The 18,600-nt window shown below is 43.6% G+C and overlaps 1 protein-coding gene across 1 annotated transcript in view; it reads right to left on the bottom strand.

Annotated features, from left to right (window-relative positions):
- sptbn5 (spectrin, beta, non-erythrocytic 5) overlaps nt 1–18,600 on the bottom strand; it is a 41,641-nt gene that overhangs the window by 16,066 nt on the left and 6,975 nt on the right. The window contains exons 6-39 of the mRNA XM_030785926.1: nt 17,920–18,554; nt 17,394–17,532; nt 16,522–16,745; nt 16,059–16,212; nt 15,659–15,859; nt 15,093–15,299; nt 14,515–14,650; nt 14,129–14,269; nt 13,788–13,984; nt 13,338–13,490; nt 13,117–13,247; nt 12,520–12,771; nt 11,892–12,179; nt 11,324–11,555; nt 10,902–11,041; nt 10,698–10,797; nt 9,907–10,077; nt 8,331–8,495; nt 7,896–8,122; nt 7,591–7,774; nt 7,040–7,240; nt 6,485–6,598; nt 6,241–6,398; nt 5,812–5,944; nt 4,692–4,837; nt 4,219–4,333; nt 3,892–4,002; nt 3,473–3,652; nt 2,771–2,974; nt 2,239–2,388; nt 1,833–1,937; nt 1,151–1,342; nt 653–808; nt 110–301 (exon numbers count right to left, since the gene is read on the bottom strand). Of these exons, the coding sequence (XP_030641786.1) occupies nt 110–301; nt 653–808; nt 1,151–1,342; nt 1,833–1,937; nt 2,239–2,388; nt 2,771–2,974; nt 3,473–3,652; nt 3,892–4,002; nt 4,219–4,333; nt 4,692–4,837; nt 5,812–5,944; nt 6,241–6,398; nt 6,485–6,598; nt 7,040–7,240; nt 7,591–7,774; nt 7,896–8,122; nt 8,331–8,495; nt 9,907–10,077; nt 10,698–10,797; nt 10,902–11,041; nt 11,324–11,555; nt 11,892–12,179; nt 12,520–12,771; nt 13,117–13,247; nt 13,338–13,490; nt 13,788–13,984; nt 14,129–14,269; nt 14,515–14,650; nt 15,093–15,299; nt 15,659–15,859; nt 16,059–16,212; nt 16,522–16,745; nt 17,394–17,532; nt 17,920–18,554 (6,234 nt within the window). The remainder of the gene's footprint in view (nt 1–109; nt 302–652; nt 809–1,150; nt 1,343–1,832; nt 1,938–2,238; nt 2,389–2,770; nt 2,975–3,472; nt 3,653–3,891; nt 4,003–4,218; nt 4,334–4,691; nt 4,838–5,811; nt 5,945–6,240; nt 6,399–6,484; nt 6,599–7,039; nt 7,241–7,590; nt 7,775–7,895; nt 8,123–8,330; nt 8,496–9,906; nt 10,078–10,697; nt 10,798–10,901; nt 11,042–11,323; nt 11,556–11,891; nt 12,180–12,519; nt 12,772–13,116; nt 13,248–13,337; nt 13,491–13,787; nt 13,985–14,128; nt 14,270–14,514; nt 14,651–15,092; nt 15,300–15,658; nt 15,860–16,058; nt 16,213–16,521; nt 16,746–17,393; nt 17,533–17,919; nt 18,555–18,600) is intronic.

Below are 18,600 nucleotides of genomic sequence, written 5' to 3'. Positions count from 1 at the left end.
AATTACTGTTGTGCTTGGAAGACACCAAAAGTCAACATAAAAAGGACTATAACAGTAAGAGAAACAGGATTTAAAAAAAAAAAAAAAATTAATAACCACCATTATTTACCTTTTGTCTGATCCACATTTCAACCTCCTCAACTTTTTGCAGGAATTCAAGAAAGTCCCTGTTTTCTTCCAGAAGTTTCCCTCTGGCTGAGACGGCCTGTTTTAGAGCCTGCCAGTGTGCGATCAGAGTGGACACGGTCCGTTTCACTTCCTGTGATCTGGGGTGATGCATGGACACTAGTTCATCTCCTGCCTGATGAAGGTCGAAAGGTCGAAGTTCAAATGCAAGATTCACAATTAAAAAAAAAAAAAAAAATGGTCTCTTCCCAGAAAGATACTCCCACTTCCACCTATCCCCTTCATTTTTGTGGCATTTTCTTTGGGATTCAATATTTCTTCTTTGGTTCATCCAAAAACGTCGATCAACTCACCCATCATATTTTCCCCTGTACTTAATGAAATGCGTTTAAAATGTAACTTTAGTGCTTTTATTGAGGAATTTTTACGAATAGCTTTCTTGCAAATGCCCACCCACCCACACACACACACACACACGTGCAAAAACCCACTATGAAGAAAAAATAGCGATGAAAAGATTCCTGACCTTCTCTATGGAGTCAATGATTTTTCCGTGGGCCAGGATCTCGGCCTCAAACACCTGGTGTTTCTGCAGCAGTTTCATTTTGGTCTGCAGGTTGCTCAGGTCCATCTTTGAGTCCTCCTTCAGCTTCTGCATGCGTTCTGCGATCCACTCCTCAGCCTAAGAAACCAAAGTCCCACAATTCCTGTCACGACATCTGGTATCCTTCACGTTTTAATGCTGCAACTACTATAAATGAATCAGAGCTTGACCTCAGTCAGCTTCGTGTTATTGTGAAAGGCAACACGACACAATCAGTCTATTACCTCTTAATGTGACTTGCCTGTTTTCATTTAAGTCAAATTTGCTGTGCAGAGCATCAAAATTTACACGACAATGGTATAGGTACGAATACAAATACGAATACGAAATACTTTAATAATCCCGAGGGAAATTCAAGTTGAGGGGAGGTGAGCATAGGCCAGTCTTTACTGAAGGGAAATGGACCACAGTGGGCAGTACCTCAGAGGCGTCCCTGTTAAAGATGCAGATAAGTCTGGAGCTGTGAAGTTCCTCCCTCCGTTTGACTGACAGCTCCATTATCCTCTCTCTCCTCTTCTTCAGGGCTTTGAGTTTGATCTTAATGTGACTGTCTTTCTCTTGGTTCAAGTCTGCCCTCCTCAGCTTGTCAGCTAGCTCCTGAAGAGAGATCATCTGCAGAGGAGATGACACATGTCATGTGCAACAAACTGTCTTCACGGCATTATCATTCCTCTGTTATTTCTATACAGGACATGCAGCAGTGAAAAACAGCTGCCCTTTTTTGAATCAGTGCACCGATTTCTAAAACATTTCTACAGACCAACTGCCCCTGACACTTTGGATTTAGAGCGCCACTGGAACACCAGAATCTGAGCATATACATACCTACATATATACATACATACATATATACATATACATACACATACTATATATGTGTGTGTGTGTGTGTGTATGTATGTATGTATGTATGTATATATGTGTGTGTGTGTGTGTGTATAGACATATATACTATTTATACTTTTCATTTATAATTAATTCATTTAATTTGTATTTATACTTTTTTTTTTTCATTGAGCAGATCACGATATGTAAACGGATCACAGAGTAGAACCTCACAAAGAGTTATCAAGAAAATAAGGACTGGAGGCTTGTCTCAAACCTTGTCTTCCTGAGCGCTGATGAGTTTTTCAAACGCGTCGTTGCGTTTGATTAGCGTCTCTGTTTCATCCACCGACGCGCCCAAATCGCTGTTCTTCAGCTGAATCTGTAAAGCAACCAGATTGCACACTTGCCATCAGACACTGTCCATCTTCTGCTCATTAAATAAAAACAGTTGGCTACGCTCTTTATTTATTTATTTATTTTTTTTAAGGTGTGCAACATTTTCACCAGCTTCTCTTTCATAACCTACAAAAAAACTATCAATGTTGAGTCGTATTGCAACACCTCTCAAAGCTAATTTGTCACACATGGAAGCAATGACACAACACATGCTGGTAAGACCATCTGTTTATTATTGCTCTTAATATTTTTATATCCCCATGTCATTCTTAGGGATTACAGACCTCCTGGGTGCTGGTGATCAGTTCCATGTGTTCGGTGTCTCTGTAGAAAACCTGCTCCAGGTAGGTCAGGTCCAACCATCTCCTCTTCTTCTCCCAGTGTTCCTGCAGGTTCTGTCTTTCTTCCTGTAGGACCCTCAGTTTATCCTGAACCTGAGGGACACGCAAGAGCCTCAGTCACGGTTTACGACATACATCTCACTGAACGGCTAACATCAGTGTGGACTGGCTTAAGAAAAAGTTTCATCAAAGCCAATTACAATTTTTTGTTTTGTAATTACTGCTCTTATCCAGAGCAGCTAACAATTATGATTTGTCTATATAAGAGGTCACACATCTGTGGAGCACCTTTAGGGTCCAACGCCTTGCTCAGGAGCTAGCGGTTAAGTCAACGGGTAGGAAATGCTGACTGTCGCATTTGCAATACAGGTGTAAAAAACCATTCTCAGTCACTGGTCTATCCATAATGCTCAAATCACAAAAAAAAGAGCTACAGATATGTCCATCGATGTTCTATGTTCTGTTAGCTCCGTACCTCTCTGGAGTGAGGAGGGTACTGCTCTTGTATGTCCTGACCCATGCTCACAGCCTGGGCATAAATCTTCTCACGAGCTTCGATCTCCGCCCACAGCTGCTGGTGCTGTGCCAGCTGCAGGCTGCAGGTGGCGACATCCCGAATTGACTCCTCCGCCTTCATCCCGCTCAATACCTGGGAACACCACAGGGAGTAGTCCTGGGCCTGAAGAGTCGGAATAAAAGAAAAGCAAAAAAAAAAAAAAAAACAGAAGAAAACGACAGAATAAAAAGACAAGATTGTGAGTACAACTTTTGTTGAAAGGACCTTCTCCATGCAGAAATGAGTCATTCCACAAAAATGTGAGTAGCTTTTACTAACTGTATTAGACATTTATGAATTCTGCTTTCACAAAATCTATTGATCAAATCACATGACAAATTGCATTACTCTCTACATAGACCTGATAAAATTCTGAAACAGGTCTAAATCATGAGTTGTGATTTTGCTCCGGCTCCAGATTATACAACTATCTCCGTTTGGAGCAGGTTCAGCAATCCTTGCTTTTAAACGTACCAAGCTCATACCACAGCTGTCTACACTTCTCAGAAAGACTTCTCAGAAATGGATTTATCGTCGAAATTTTACCACTTTGGATAATAATGGTGTAAACGGATTACATCCCAATACTCAGCATCGTGGAGAAGAACGAGACAGACATACTGTGTTGAAAAACAAGTAGAGCTCCTTGGTTGTTTGGAGTTCCTCTTCTCTTTGATCCATGTGTACACGTAACTGCTCCCAGCATTCCACCACATCCTGCTGCTGGCGTTGCAGTTTCCGCCTGAGGTCTGGAGAGCACTGGTCCAGGATGGTGTCCGTACTGTCCAGCAGCTCCTGTAGCTGTTAAAGGGCAAGCGAAAATCATGTCATGAATAAAGCAAGTATCATTCCTGACTGAAAGGACGTGTCAATCACAACATGTCACTGACTGTCTGAAATGAATTTCTTATCCCCGCTGTCCTAATAAACAAGGCACTGACCAAGGGACTGATTAGAACAGAGTGGTACTGACCGTCTGTGCTATAAGCATCTGACGGAACAGAATCACGGGATGAAAACACAGGGTACGTTTTCAGTACCTGTTGTTCATTGCTTGTGAGCTCGTGGACCAGGGCCTCGTGTTTGCGTAGCTGAGACAGCACCCCCTGCAGGTCTTTGGCGATATCGTCCGGAATGCTCTTACGCCTTTCCTGTAAGTTTATGCACAGAAGAGCAGGCAGCCGCTTAGATCTTCATATAGGAACGTTTTAAACAAAGACGAATGCGTTATTGTAAAATAGTGCGCTGAAAAAGTTCAGATATCATTTGTAAACGTCATGTCACTGATTTTCGCCCGTCGCAGGCGTTTCACCGTTAACTGCGCGTGTCACGCCGTCGTTTCTTCATGCACTGTCGGGAGCTCCTACCTCGATTTGGGCCAGAGCGTCAGTCAGGTCCTTGTAGAACTTGTGACATTCCTCAGATTGCTGTAATTTCATTTTGCGATCCCTGGCCAAATCCTGCAGTTCTTCCCACGACTCACTGACAGAAAGAAAAAAAAAAACAGCAGGGGAACAAAGCAGTTATGCAGTTATTGTATGCATTCGTTATATAATATATTATATATTATAATATAATATTTTTATATATGTCCCTTTGAATAAAAACTCCTGCAAAACGAATAAATGTAAAGGTAAATGTAAATATGAACACAGTGATGTTCAATCAGTCATTTCACCCACATGATCAGTATAATACGTATATGGGGGGGGGGGGGCGTTACTTTAAGAGCAATATACTATCACTGTAATTACATCCCTTTAACGATTGGCCGGTTCATCCAGCTTTTCAATGCACACGTGTCTAACGGTGTCGTGAGGGGCTCGGTGCCGGACGATACCTGAGCTGGGCCTGGGTCTCTCTGATGAGCCGTGTTTCTGGATGGTTCTTCTTCACCAGTTTGTCTGTAAGGCTGCTGCACGTGCGCATCCTCTCAAAACCCACTTCCAACTGTTTGAGGAACACCTCGAATTTGGCACGAAGTTGCTTGTGTGGGGAAAAAAAAAAAAGAAAAAAAGAAAAAGAAAAAGAAACAGAAACAGAGCAACCACAGGTAAGACTGATTTGTGAAACAGCATATATTAATACCATATATAATGCAGTCGGCCCTCCTTATAATATAGGAGGCCCTCCTTAACCAACCGCGGATCGAAAATATTCGGGGGGGGGGGATTCAGAAAGTTCCAAAAAGCAAAACTTGAATTTGCCATGCACCAAGCACTATGCTGAATCCATGTGAATGAAGTGATGTGTAGGCATACACCTGCTGTAGCCTCCTGTCATTTTACAGATCCTCAGTCTCTCTCCAGCACTCGTTGTTTGAGTATTATTCACCTCGTGTCTCCTTCATTTGCTACTTGTGTTTTTAAAAAATTAATTTTTCTCTATTTATAATTACATCTTCTATATGTAGGCCTACATGTATTTTAAATTTTCTGTTTTATTCTATGTATTTCTCTTTCAGGTCATTAAATGAAAGCAATCTGTAAGTGTTGAAAGAAAGAAAGAAAATGTTACGTTGTTGCTGGCATGTACTATGTAGTTAGGCCCACGACGGTTGCGTCTGTAACGAACATGTAGGCCTGCAGACTTTTTTTGTTGTCGTTATTTCCAAAACAATACAGTATAACAACTATTTACATAGCGTTCACATTGTATTAGGTATCATGAGTGATCTATAGATGATTTAAAGTCTTCGGGAGGATGTGCGTAGGTTATGTGCAAATGCTACACTATTTTATAGAAGGGACTTTTAAGCATCCGCGGATTTTGGTATCTGCGGGAAGTCCTGGAGCCAATGCCTCCGAGGACACGGAGGGCCGACAGGATATGCGAATCTGAAACTAAAATAACGTGACTCAAACCAGTCATGACAACATCATGAGGTGAGGTGATAATAACTGATATGAGGAGTGATAACAGCTTATGGACTCATATGAAGTGTTAATAACATATCTCACCAGTATGTGTTCATAGTCGCTGCCGTAGTCTTCAGAGGAGGCAATCTGTCTCTGCTGTGTAATCCAGTCCTCCATCTCACCTGACTCACGCTTAAACTCATGCAGGTGAAGAGCCTCCTTCAGCCTCTGGTTCCTAGGGGAACAACAACCAATGAAATACAAACTGAACAGCATTTAAGAATAGAATTCCTCTCTATATTAGCCAAGAGGACAGTTTCTGTCACAAGTATAAGAATAATGTTTTCACAGGACAGTTTGAGTGATGTAACGTGGACTTAACCCAGGAACTAAAAACTAACATGTAACAAATTAGGAATCTCAGGCTTAATTTAAACATCGAGTGTCTTAGATTTTTGAAGGGCCCTTTGAATAACCAGTGCTCTCTTTCAAATCTCATGAGATGTTCACATAGATTATTCCGCCACTCACCTGATTGTTGCTGCGTGCTGAAGTTCCGTTAGCTGGGTACTGACCCGAGCGAAAGGTCGATTCACCTCCTCCAGGCCCCACATTCGTGAGGCCTGGTCTACCCTGGACTTCAGCTCATCCACCTGGGCTGCCAGAACTTCAATCTGGCCCTCTACTCCCTGGAGACACATTAAAGTGATGTTAAATGATGGTTCCTCAGAGGGCCTAGCACCCAGGTCTGTAGCCGAAGTAAAAGTCTCTTTACCTGATGCTGTTTGAGAAGGCTCTGTGTGGCCAGCTCGTTTTTGCCATAATCCGAGCTGACCAGGGCTAAGGTTTCAGAGAAACGGGTTTCTAGCTCTGTGCAGTCCAGTAAGATCTGGCAAAGAGAGAGATAGAGAGAAGGAAAAAAAAAACAAACAGAAATGAGTCTTTAAGAATCACATCGTGCTTTTGGTATCGCAGAGTGCCAGAGTGGTTTGGGTTGTTGCTCGGAGAAATCCAGCAGACCCCCGAATTAAGTAAGTATTTGAAATATTTTAATATCTAGGCCATCTTATCCCAACACTCTTCTCGTGGATCTTACTGGTACCCTGTATCCTCTTTTACTGGGGTTACGACAGTTCTAACAGGACTGTAAGCGAGCACAGTTTGGGTTGGTTCTTTGACAAGTCCAGCATAACTGGAGGTAAAATAAGAAATGTCCATACAGTAACCCTGAATTTCATAAAATTAAAAAAAAAAGAAACACCGTCTTTGTTTTAGCGTGGGAATGTGCAAGCTATCCTAATGACATGCGAAGACGCGAGCGTCAGGGTACCTGTTCTCGAGTGACGGCCTTGTTGAGGCTGACAGTACGCGTCTCACACGCGTCCTCCAGCGCCTCCCACTCCTCGACGAGGTGCTCGCATCTCTGCCGCACCTGGTCTCCGTCCTGCGAGTTGGACCGGAACAGGGCTTTACCTCTGTCCAGAATCTTCTGCAGGTACTGACTATGGCCGTTCACCTCTGCCTGCAGCTCCTGGTAGGGTTAAAGAAGGAAAATACCTTTGGCAGATGTTAAGGAAGAAATTCATTTACCAGAATGGTCAATGGTTTTGGTTCCCAAATAGATGAGCCTTCAGTATGTTGCGCTTATTTGTGCTGTTGAGCCCTTTTGCAAGACAGTAAAAATCCCCATATATCTTAAAAATGATCTATACATTGCCATTTCAGACAGCGACTTGAAATGAAGGTATGTCAAAACTCCAGAACAAAGATCTTTCACATTCATTTCACATTCCTTCATTTTCACATTTCAGCACACATACGTGGTAAATCTAGCTTTAAACTCAGCATAAATACTTCCAGTCAGATGCATCAAATTCATACTTTGTGTTTCTGCAACAGGCTTATGGCTCCAGCAAGGGATTTGATGTAACTGCTGTCAGTTAGAGGTTGATGTTCGGAGATCCAGCTAAGTTCTAAATCCACGTCGTGGTAGAAGCTGTACAAGGCAACTGCTGCCTCCAGTTGGCTTCGACGATGTTCCAGCGGCTTCTCTAGAGATTTGAACCTGTACAAGTAAACGAAAGAGATCATGAAAGAGCTAAATAACAGGTATCAGTGGATATTTAAAAAAGATCCTCATTAGCTGAGGTAAACATCAGAGCGTAAAAAAAAATGCAAAATCTCACAGCTTGAGGTATTTATCTGTCTCTTGAAGGATCCTCTGTGAGTCAAAGTGGTTGGTCGCCAGGTGTTTGGCTCGCGTCACGATCGAGTTGATTTTGTCTGCCAGCTCCTGCGCTTCCTGTTCCAGCTGCTTGTGTTCTTTGAGGAGCTGACGGCTAGAGCGGAGGTCGTGACCTTTCGCGGCGTGTTGCAGCATCCTCTGGATAGTCTCGGTCTTAACTTTTGCATCCTTCGGAAAAAAAAAAAAAAAGAAAAAGTGGGACATTTATTGCTATTGTACTAACAGAAAAAGTACAACTATCACAATGAATTAGGAAGAGGCCATCCTAAGAATCTTCAGGAGGCATAAAGTTCCATGCGTATACTAAAGTGTTACATTTGCCATGTAAAACGTTACAGATGCAATATGCAGTGGATTGTAACTGTGTTTCCCTCACCTGCAGTAGCTCCATGAGCTGCTCCTGCTGACCGGCCTGCCTCAGTTTGTCTCCCCTCTCCGTCATCTTGGTCTGCAGCTCCGTCCAACGGCTGCGCAGCTGTCGCAGGATCCTCTGGATGCCCTGGCCGCTGTGGTGATCTTCCTGCAACATTTCATTCCCCACCTGCATCAGAAGAACACAAACACAGAGCTCTGTCAAAGACATACGCTGAACAACATACGCAGTGAGTGACCAAGCTCACTGGATTCTTCATTCTCAAACCTATTTTTCAATGGTAGCTCATTCAGCCTGCATCAGTTAGGGTTACGTGCATCAGTAGCACTTGTGTTAGGGCTAACACAGGTCTGCAGTGCCTTAGAAGTGATTAAGAGTAAGTAAGTCAGTAAGAGAAATGGTCTGTAAACCGATGAGGTTTTGGATTCAAACCCTAAACATGATGATTCACTGCCAGTGTGTCCCTGAGAAAGACATGTAGTCACACAGTTACTCCACAGGCGTGTAATAAATATAGCAATAACTGCACAACATGCGGGTTCACACACAGACAAAGGCCCATCACAGTTACTCCACAGGCGTGTAATAAATATAGCAATAACTGCACATTACTCCCAATAAGAATTTCAGCTAAATATTATTATTATTATTATTATTATTTTCTAAATGTGTAATAACAAGTTTTCATAATTTAACCACCATGAGATGAACAGCATTAGGAACATCACTTCAATGATATATGTGTTTAATCAAAATAGTTTATGTTCGTTTGATGACACATCAGCATCTTACACTGATCTGACTGTTAGAGACCCCTATAGGATCTCGCACTGGTGCGGTATGGCTGTACCTAGAGCAGTTTGTCTAGACGGACTTGGTTGGCCTGTTAGAGACCCCTATAGGATCTCGCACTGGTGCGGTATGGCTGTACCTGGAGCAGTTTGTCTAGATGGACTTGGTTGGCCTGTTAGAGACCCCTATAGGATCTCGCACTGGTGCGGTAAGGCTATACCTAGAGCAGTTTGTCTAGACGGACTTGGTTGGCCTGTTAGAGACCCGTACAGGATCTCGCACTGGTGCAGTATGGCTGTACCTGGAGCAGTTTGTCTAGACGGACTTGGTTGGCCTGTTAGAGACCCCTATAGGATCTCGCACTGGTGCAGTAAGGCTATACCTAGAGCAGTTTGTCTAGACGGACTTGGTTGGCCTGTTAGAGACCCGTACAGGATCTCGCACTGGTGCGGTATGGCTGTACCTGGAGCAGTTTGTCTAGACGGACTTGGTTGGCCTGTTAGAGACCCCTATAGGATCTCGCACTGGTGCGGTATGGCTATACCTGGAGCAGTTTGTCTAGACGGACTTGGTTGGCCTGTTAGAGACCCGTATAGGATCTCGCACTGGTGCGGTATGGCTGTACCTGGAGCAGTTTGTCTAGACGGACTTGGTTGGCCTGTTAGAGACCCCTATAGGATCTCGCACTGGTGCGGTATGGCTATACCTGGAGCAGTTTGTCTAGACGGACTTGGTTGGCCTGTTAGAGACCCGTATAGGATCTCGCACTGGTGCGGTATGGCTGTACCTGGAGCAGTTTGTCTAGACGGACTTGGTTGGCCTGCATCTCTTTCTCTGCCGCCTCGTGCCTCTTCAGCTTGCGCAGTATGTTAGTGGGGTCTCTGTACGACTCGTCTTCTGCTATCTTAAACTTCTCTTCCATCCACAGCAGCATCTCCTCCACATCACGGTGGAATTCCTGGTAAGAGAAAAGAAAACGGTACAAAATCCTGTGGCTACAACACGCATCCGCAGATATTGGAAGTATTTGGATAGTTTGGCCCTGTTCCAGTTCTTTTCAGTGCTCTCTTTCCTTGCGACCTTGCTCCCTTAAATGGATAAATGAAGACTGTAAGGCATTCGTGTGATGTTAAATTTTGTTATTGCTTCAACAGACTACCTCCTATTATAATTTTTGTAACATTAGTAGAAAATGAAGTAGTAAAAATGTAGATAGTAAAAATACTTTAAATGAGTATTGGAACAAGGCCCAGTAATTCAAATACTTATTTGACCGAAGTCTGATTGAAAGTGGTGCAGTATATAAAATGTGTCTGAACAGTAGTTCTTAATGTGCTAGTCTACACCAAGTTTTTAGCCAAAGAAAACACTGTTTGTTTTTCTGTTGCAAAAAGACAAGAATGAAGCTCATGACAAATTAGCTATGTAAGGGTGTTGGGACAGGGCCCAGTCATCCCAGCCTTTGAAAAAGTCACATATGAGTCAGGCTTGATTTTGACAAAAACATATTTTTCCTTTCGAAGCTAAAACTGCCGGGTTATTTAGGACCGTGACTGAGTCTCATTTGGAGAGTGGTACCTGGTACTTTCTGGAGGCGAGTAACTCCAGCCTCCTCTGTCGGCTGATCTCTTTAAGTTTCAGGTTACGCTCATGAATGGCTCGTGACCTCTGCTGAATCCTGAGAGGGGAGGAAGAGAAAGGTCGATGGGAGCAGCGGTATAGAGAAAATTACCCTTAACGACATTGACTCGCGTGGTATGAAAAAGAGCAGCTGCGACTCACTGTTTGGAAGCAAAGTGCCCTTTGCTGACAAGCTCTTGGCATTTGTCTTGAAAGACGGTGATTTGCTGGTCCAGAGCTTTCAGTAAGCCCTCCACCTCCTCTTGTCTGCCCAACAAACTGTGCACCCCGTCCACCGAATCCTAACCACACACACAACAACACGCGGGTTCACACACAGACAAAGGCCCATCCCGATTCCACATCCACTTAACTTTCATTATATTGACTCCATTACGAGTCCCGCACAACTAGGTCAATACACAAAGATAATGGGCGTGCACGCTGCACGACGAGGCGATCGTTTTGCTCGTCTATAGCTGCACGTTTCATTTATGCCCTCTTACAGGCCTCAGTAATCACAGATTATCGATTACGTTCTCAGCGGAGACAATAACGTATCAGAGAAGCAGCGGCTTGCTCACCCCCAAATCTTTCACTTTCAGTCTCGCTTCGTGGCCGGAGAGCGCGGCTTCGATTCGGTCCGCCTCCTTGTTCAGCTTCTGCAGCTCCAGCTCCTGCTCCAGTCTCCGGTTCCGAAGGGTCCAGAGCTTGTCCAGAGTGGCCCACTCCTCCTTTAACTTAGCCAGCGTCCTCTGCGCTTCCGGAGAGCCGTCCTTTTCCAAAATCTCGCACAGTTTCTCAATTTCTTTCAACCTACAGAGAACACAAAGTACAATCATCATATCAGAGGCTAAGCTTTTGGTTTGCCATTATAAATATTTCTAGAAATTTTGCAATCAAATTGTAATCAGTGAAGTGATAAGATATGTATCACAGCTGAGGTTGATGTCATGTCAGTCTTGTAGAGGAATGCATTGAAATGTAACTGGAAATCACTTGTAATTTTTTTTTTAGTATCTGATTTTATTTACATCCAGAATAGTTCAAACTGCAGTTATGTGTAGTAGTAACAAATTGGGTACAAAGATATAATACGTACATGTATTCAGAAATGTGCTCTACACAGCAGTATTACATTACGTTACAAACCTTCCTCTCTGCTGATCGATCTCCAGTCGTAGCTCCTGGTTGTTCTTGAGCAAATCCTGGGCAGACGCTACGTCGGACGCGTTCTCCTCCTCCACCAGTCTTTCCCGAAGGGCTTCTGCCCACAGCAGCAGGTCTCTGCTCTCTTTCTGGAAGTGATGCAAGCGTCGAGCCGCCTCTAACTTATTCTGTTTCTGCCGGGCCTGATGTCTGACTTGTTCTAGAAGCTTCTCCAAAGCCCGAACCTCCTTCATGATAGCGGCACTCTCTTCTGGACTGCAGTCCTGTTTCCTGCATACCGAAGTAAGGAACATTAAACGAAGAGGAACACGGTGCCTGGAATTCATATTTGATATTACGACGTGAATTCCTGATTGCCCTTCTCAGCCAATCTGGTGCAGAAAGACCGTGAGGTCTGTGAGGAACATTGCTGTATGGTATGTGCATCCTCTAGCAATTGTAAAGTTTGCTTGTACCTAAGGACAAATTCTCAAAAAAATTGAAAAGAAAAGAAAAGAAAAGAAAAGAAAAGAAAACGAATACCAAAATGTACACAAATGCACGGATTCTAAGTGAGCTGGGGCTATCTCCGTGGAGGTTTTAGCGGTGTTTCTACAGCCGACAGACTCACATTTTGGCCACGCTCTTCAGATACTCGATCTTCCTCTCGAGCGCTTGGATGTCTCTCTCAGACTGGGCCTGGCTACGCTCCTCGGCCTGAAGAGCGGATGCAGTTGTGCCCACATCGGTGTGCTCCAGCTGGGACAGCTTCTCCAGGAGCTGAGATCGTGCGTCCTCGCAGTTCTGGAGAAAGGACTGGACGTTCGCCGAGCTGAGCAACTCATGGCCCTTCTCGTCCTTCAGCTTCTGGATGCGATCCCATCTGCAACACCAGAAATCAAACAGGTGAGCAAGACAATCTTGTTTTATTTAAAATATTAATGTTTTAAAACAAATACACACACACACACACACACACACACACATATATATATATATACACACATACATACATACACACATACATACACACAAATACACAAAATATACATTTTGGTTCAACTGAAAATTGTTGGGTTTTTTTTCCCTTTTTTTGATATTAGTATAACTAGCTATAAACAGTGTTTGTGTTTCATGAAATGCATTAGTTGTGTATTTAAATGTTTTCAAGATGAATACTACGCTAATAGTGTTGCATTCAACGAGGGACTCATTTTTGTCTTCCTACCTGCGAGTGACTTGTGTTTGCCTGGCTTGTATCTCTCTCTTTTTGCTGTGTTTGTTTTTCACAAGCTCCTCCCCCAGGCTTGTGATGTCATCAAGCCGGTTCTTCCCACTGGCCAACTCAGTCAGGAAATTCTGAAGAGAGAACCACTGTAGAGGTCAATTCCAGTCCATAGTGACCAATACAACATTAAATAGGAGTCTATGGATAGGGTATTAACTAACCTCATATTTGGCCTGCACCACCTCTATGTTGTCAGACTTTGAGCTGAATGTGTTTAGGATGTTCTCTTTGTCCCCCATCCAGGAGTCAAATTCATCACAGGAATAATAGAAACGGTGTAATAAAGCAGTCTCCTCCAAGATCTTTTTCCTAGCCTGAATGACCAAAAAATGTGTAACTCATACATGTTTCAAAAACGCTTATTCAAACCAAAACAAATAATGGGTATCTGGCCAATAAGGGGTAATGGGCATCTTCTTAATATATAAACATCACTGTGATGCCAAACTTGGTTAGCATTACGAATTACACTTCAATATGAGGTTAAAGTCTGAAACCACTTAGCTTTTACTGGGCTGAAATCACCGACTGTGGGCGTTGAGAACCAAAAGCTCCCTCATTTGGATTGCATTTTGCCAAATCCGAAAGAAAACGGAGCCAGAATGACTCACCATTGCTAGCTGATACAGTCTGTTGAAGTCCTCCTCCAGGCTGGACTGTGTACTCTCTATGGTGTCTCTCTGATAGTGCGGGTCGGGCAGCAACGCGATGGAGACTTCGGCCGTGCCGCGTCGCATCGAGCGCGAGCGGCGGGGCCGGCTCACTCTCCGCGGCGGGCTGTCCGTCGTGCCGTTGGTAGACGCTGGCGACATTAAATTTGCACCAGATTTCTGTACCAAAAAACAAACCGACATGTGAAGAGTCGATAGGTTAATGAGTGTGATCCCTCAACTGAAAATGGTAAAACACAGAGAGTTAATGAATCCATGTGGTGAACAGTGCATTGTATGAAGACTCACAGTGGACGACAGCTCTGTAATGTAAGTCGTGGGCACAAAGTCCTCAGTGCCGTATTTGTTCCTCACTAAAAGCTTGTCATCGTGTTTGCTGAGAACAGCCACCAGCTCCCCACGTTCAAACGGTGCTTTTATCCCTGTGGGGAACAGACGGCAGTGACACAAAACATACACAACATAGTGGCATTTAAAAAACAACACAGTGACATTAAAATCGCAATCGGTAAAAAAAAAAAAATAAATAAATAAATAAATTAATTAATTTGCAATGGGCCACTTTTTTTTAAACAGTATATACAGTGAACAAACATATATCACAATAACCCTACCAACCACCATAGTACCTCGTTTATGAATAAGAGGACAACAATGAAGTTCCCACCTTTGTAGCTGAATCTGATCTTGGCTGTAACCTCTGGTGTCTTAGAGACTCTTCTTCTTCCTCTCTCCCTTGTGTTCTCACTTTCTTCATCTGAAGAGTCACTGTACTGGACCATTTTACTTTGCTGGAGTTCGGACTGAAAAAAAAAAAATAAAGGTTGATCATTTTCTGTCACTGCCTCAGTTCAACAATATAATCTCAAATAATTGGCTGTACTCTAAATGTTAATTATGAATGAATTTAATTAATGTATTACTAATAATGAATACCATTCATTCGTTACTGATTACTATTAGTATGACTTGTATACTGATCATACTAACTCATCTGGTCTTCATTTTTCAGAGCACAATGAATAGTTCAATGTATAGTGCCTAATGCATGCATGCTTATGAATTTCGTTTTACATTTTTTTTTTTGTTGTGTATCTGTAGCTTGTCTGGGCTGAGTGCTCCTGTGAGAACGTACTATTATATCAACCACGAAATCGTAATGAAACAAACGAAAACAGAGCAGAACTGATGTGTGATATCTAAAGAGTTTCCAGTTTGTTTGAAGGGAGGCTTGCGATGACTTACTGTAAGTGCGGTAAGCTGGGAGGCACTCTTGGCTTGTTCTGCTAGTCGCTTAACCTCAGGGACATAGGCCTCCATCTCTTTCTCCACCCGTAGGTGGCGCTGTAGCAGTGCGATGGTGCTTGCTTCATCTTTGCCATAATCCTCACTGGTGAGCAATGGTTTCCTGTCACTAAGCCACGAATTTGACTCTTCGGCATCCGCAAAGTACTGAGTGAAGAAAAAAAAAAAAACACAGACCCACTTCTTTCAGCTATATTACTGGGTTGTATTTCACAATAAACTTCTCTAATGCACTTCTATTTTACATAAAAACAAATGCAGTTGGTAAATGCAGTGTAATGCCCATTTAATTATATGTACACAATGCACTTATGAGTACAAACACAATATAGTAATATAATATATTTGTAATGCTAGTAAAACACTAAGGGACGAGACACATTCTTCACATGTCAAGTTCTCTGAATAAGCTTGAACTATCATTTTTTGCATTATTATTTGACTGAAAGACGTGCTGTCCTTTAAGCCGATTTCTGCTGATTTAAAGTGACGTGCGGCTGGAGAACCTGTTTTATGACGGTGGCTGCGTGCAGTCGGTTCCTGCGATTGGTCACTTCGTCCCGAAGCTGCTGCCACTGCCGCTCCAGGGTTCTGACCCATTTCTGAATGTCTCTCTCGTTAGGGTGTCTGTTGCTGCACAGAGCTTTGCCTCTGGTCACAACACCAGAACACACAGACTCCTGGGCTTGGACCTCCACCTCAAGAGCCTGCAAGTGGACCCAAAACCGCATCATCATAAATCATTTAAAGACTTTACGTCAGCAGAATTGGACGATCTCTTCTCATTCATACAAGTGGGTGTTTCGATGCTTTTCATTAGCATGTAAGTGTAATAGTACTGTGGAAATACCCTAGACTGGAAAAACCCGTAACGGGTTCAAAGCTGGGCTGGTCTGTGTATCTGACCTTGTGTTTCTGAATGGCCTGTTGTATTTGGCTGAGGTCTCTACCGAGACCTGTCGTTTGAACCAGGAACCATTTCTCATAGATCCACGCTTCAATTTCTTCACAGTCATGGAAAAACTCAAAGAGTTTCAACTGCCCCTCCAAAATTTTCCTCCTGTTTGGAGAGAGAAAGAGAGAGAGAGAGAGAGAGAGAGCGAGAGAGAGAGAAATAAAAGCCATCAGCAGACCACACAAAGCACAAAAAAATAAACAAGACTGCTTAGTAACAGATCAAGAGGTGTTTTTTTTAGGTTGTCTACAAGCAGCTTCAGAGCCAGATTCTTCTCACATCCTTCAGATGTGACATAGAATAATTTCTGTACATACATATGGTTCATGAAAGATACTTCAAAGAAACTGAACATAAATTACCCATTGAACACGCCCTAACTCAAAGCCCAAACAGAAGGAACTCTGTGCTGACCTGTTCTTGCTGAGGGTCATTAGCGAGTTGTATTGGACGTTTAGCTCTCGGACTTTGCTCTGGACCCGAGGGGCATCTCTGTACTTCCCCTTTAAGGCACTATTGCTGATGGCACTCAGTGTTTCTCCATGCGAGGAGATCTGCGTGTCCAGCAGGTCCTGCTTCTGAAGCAATGCCACCACTTCAGGCAGCTGCTTCCCCACATCTGTAGAGCTCGCCAGGGCCTAAGAGAGGAAACATCACACAATAACCGAAAACGATTACCAATAGAATTATATTTGGACAATTTTACACAACAACTGAACAAAAATTCCTAAACCGCAGAGATGTAATGAAATTGTTTATCATCATTCAGAACGCCACAAATCTAGAGATTTTGGCACAAAATATTCACCAGAGTTAGATTCATTTCAGATTAGGAACCCTTTAAGATCAGGAGATGGAACCCCCCTTCAAAGCTAAACTCTTATGGTTTAACCCAATTTTGAGTGGTGGCAAATTTTCTCTTTTCTGCTTTCACAACCCCTTCACCAGCCCAAGAATGTGAAGACAAGCACACATGTCATCTGATACTGCCTCTTTTCACCTGCCACTTTACAGGCATCTCTAAGGAGTCATAGCAAGTATGAAGGCACACAATATTTCCCCCGATAGGGCAATGTCAGAGAGACAGCGTCCCCTGTCAGGCAGAACCTTCAAGAACACAAGCAAGTGTGTCCTTCATGATGGAGGAAACACTAAGTATCAAACGTGTGACCCCAGCCATGCGTGGCACAGTGTAAATTACCACCGTGCGTCCGAGACGCCCCCTCAGAGTTATTTTAACATTGGTCAATTTGCTACGTGGGTTTCGTGAGATCATTCCTCCTGACCTGTAATTCTCTCAGGTCCTGAGAGATTAGCTCAACATCCCGGAGCAGAGCGAGAGTGTTGACAATATCAGCGATCAGGTCTCTCTGCACCTGAAGCTGATGGAGAAGGGTTCTCCATCGTTCAGAAATCTCCACCTGCCTGGAAGACAGAAACAGATGGTGACACGTCTTCACTCGTTATGACCTGTCGTAATATGCTCAGCACTGTGAAGCTAATGATGACAACATACGCACCATAACATTGTATAAAATATTCATTTTGCTGATTCTGATTACTCTTCATGAATGACTAACGTAATGCAGTCCTCATCCTTACCCGAACTCCACAAAGGGAAGTGAAAAAAATAAAGAGTAAAACTGAATACTTAGAAAGCGCTAACAATAAGAAAGCTAACGTTGATATCTCCACAAACGCTCAATATCATCTTTAATCTTAAATGTTTAATTCCCGTAGTTCTTGTCACTCTCCATTCCACGCTGCTGCAACACAGGTAAACAACAACAACAACAACATGGTTTTGCTAACCTGCGGACAACCTGCGCCTTGCTGTGGTAATTCTCCCTCTCGATCTTAGCTGCCATGTCGCTGAGCGCCTGATACCGCGGTTCTCGCATCATCACGTCAGTGCTCAGTGCCTCAAGCCTGCGGGCGGCCGCCTGGGCTTCCTCCAGGTTCTGCAAGTCCCGCACGTCCTGCGCCTGAATCAGCTCCAGCGTCCCCTCCAGATCGCTCTCTCTCAGCCCTGCTTTACGGCTGAACTTCTGCACAAGCTGCTCCAGCTGCTCCAGCCTCAACAGCTCCCTCTGCAGGTTGCGTTCACGCCCGTGTTCCGCGCGCTCCAGCAGGGTCCAGTTCTTCTCGATGTCGCTCAGCGTTTTGCCTTCAGGTGGCACGTAGTCCCATTGGTTGTTAGCTCTCAGCTTGGTCCTCAGGTTGAAGAGGTGGGCCTCTATGGCGCCCCGCTCTTGGTACTTCGGGGGCTTCTCCACGGTGCGGTAGGTTTTGAATGCAGTAACCAGCCTCTGCATGTCTCTCAGGGAATTTGGAAAAGAACGGTCGTTAAGCTCCAGTATTTTGGTCTTGATCCAGCGTAGCAGATTGGTTACCATGGCCTCGTACTGCTTTTTCATGTCATCCAGTTCCATCAAAAGACCCACAATCTGCAAGACAAGACAGAATAAGGTATTACATGGCCTAAACCAGCTT

Source organism: Chanos chanos, chromosome 1 (assembly GCF_902362185.1).
Source record: "Chanos chanos chromosome 1, fChaCha1.1, whole genome shotgun sequence".
Classification (NCBI taxonomy): domain Eukaryota; kingdom Metazoa; phylum Chordata; class Actinopteri; order Gonorynchiformes; family Chanidae; genus Chanos; species Chanos chanos.
The sequence above is the reverse complement of the archived record's forward strand: the minus strand, read 5'-3'. Positions and strand labels throughout refer to the sequence as shown.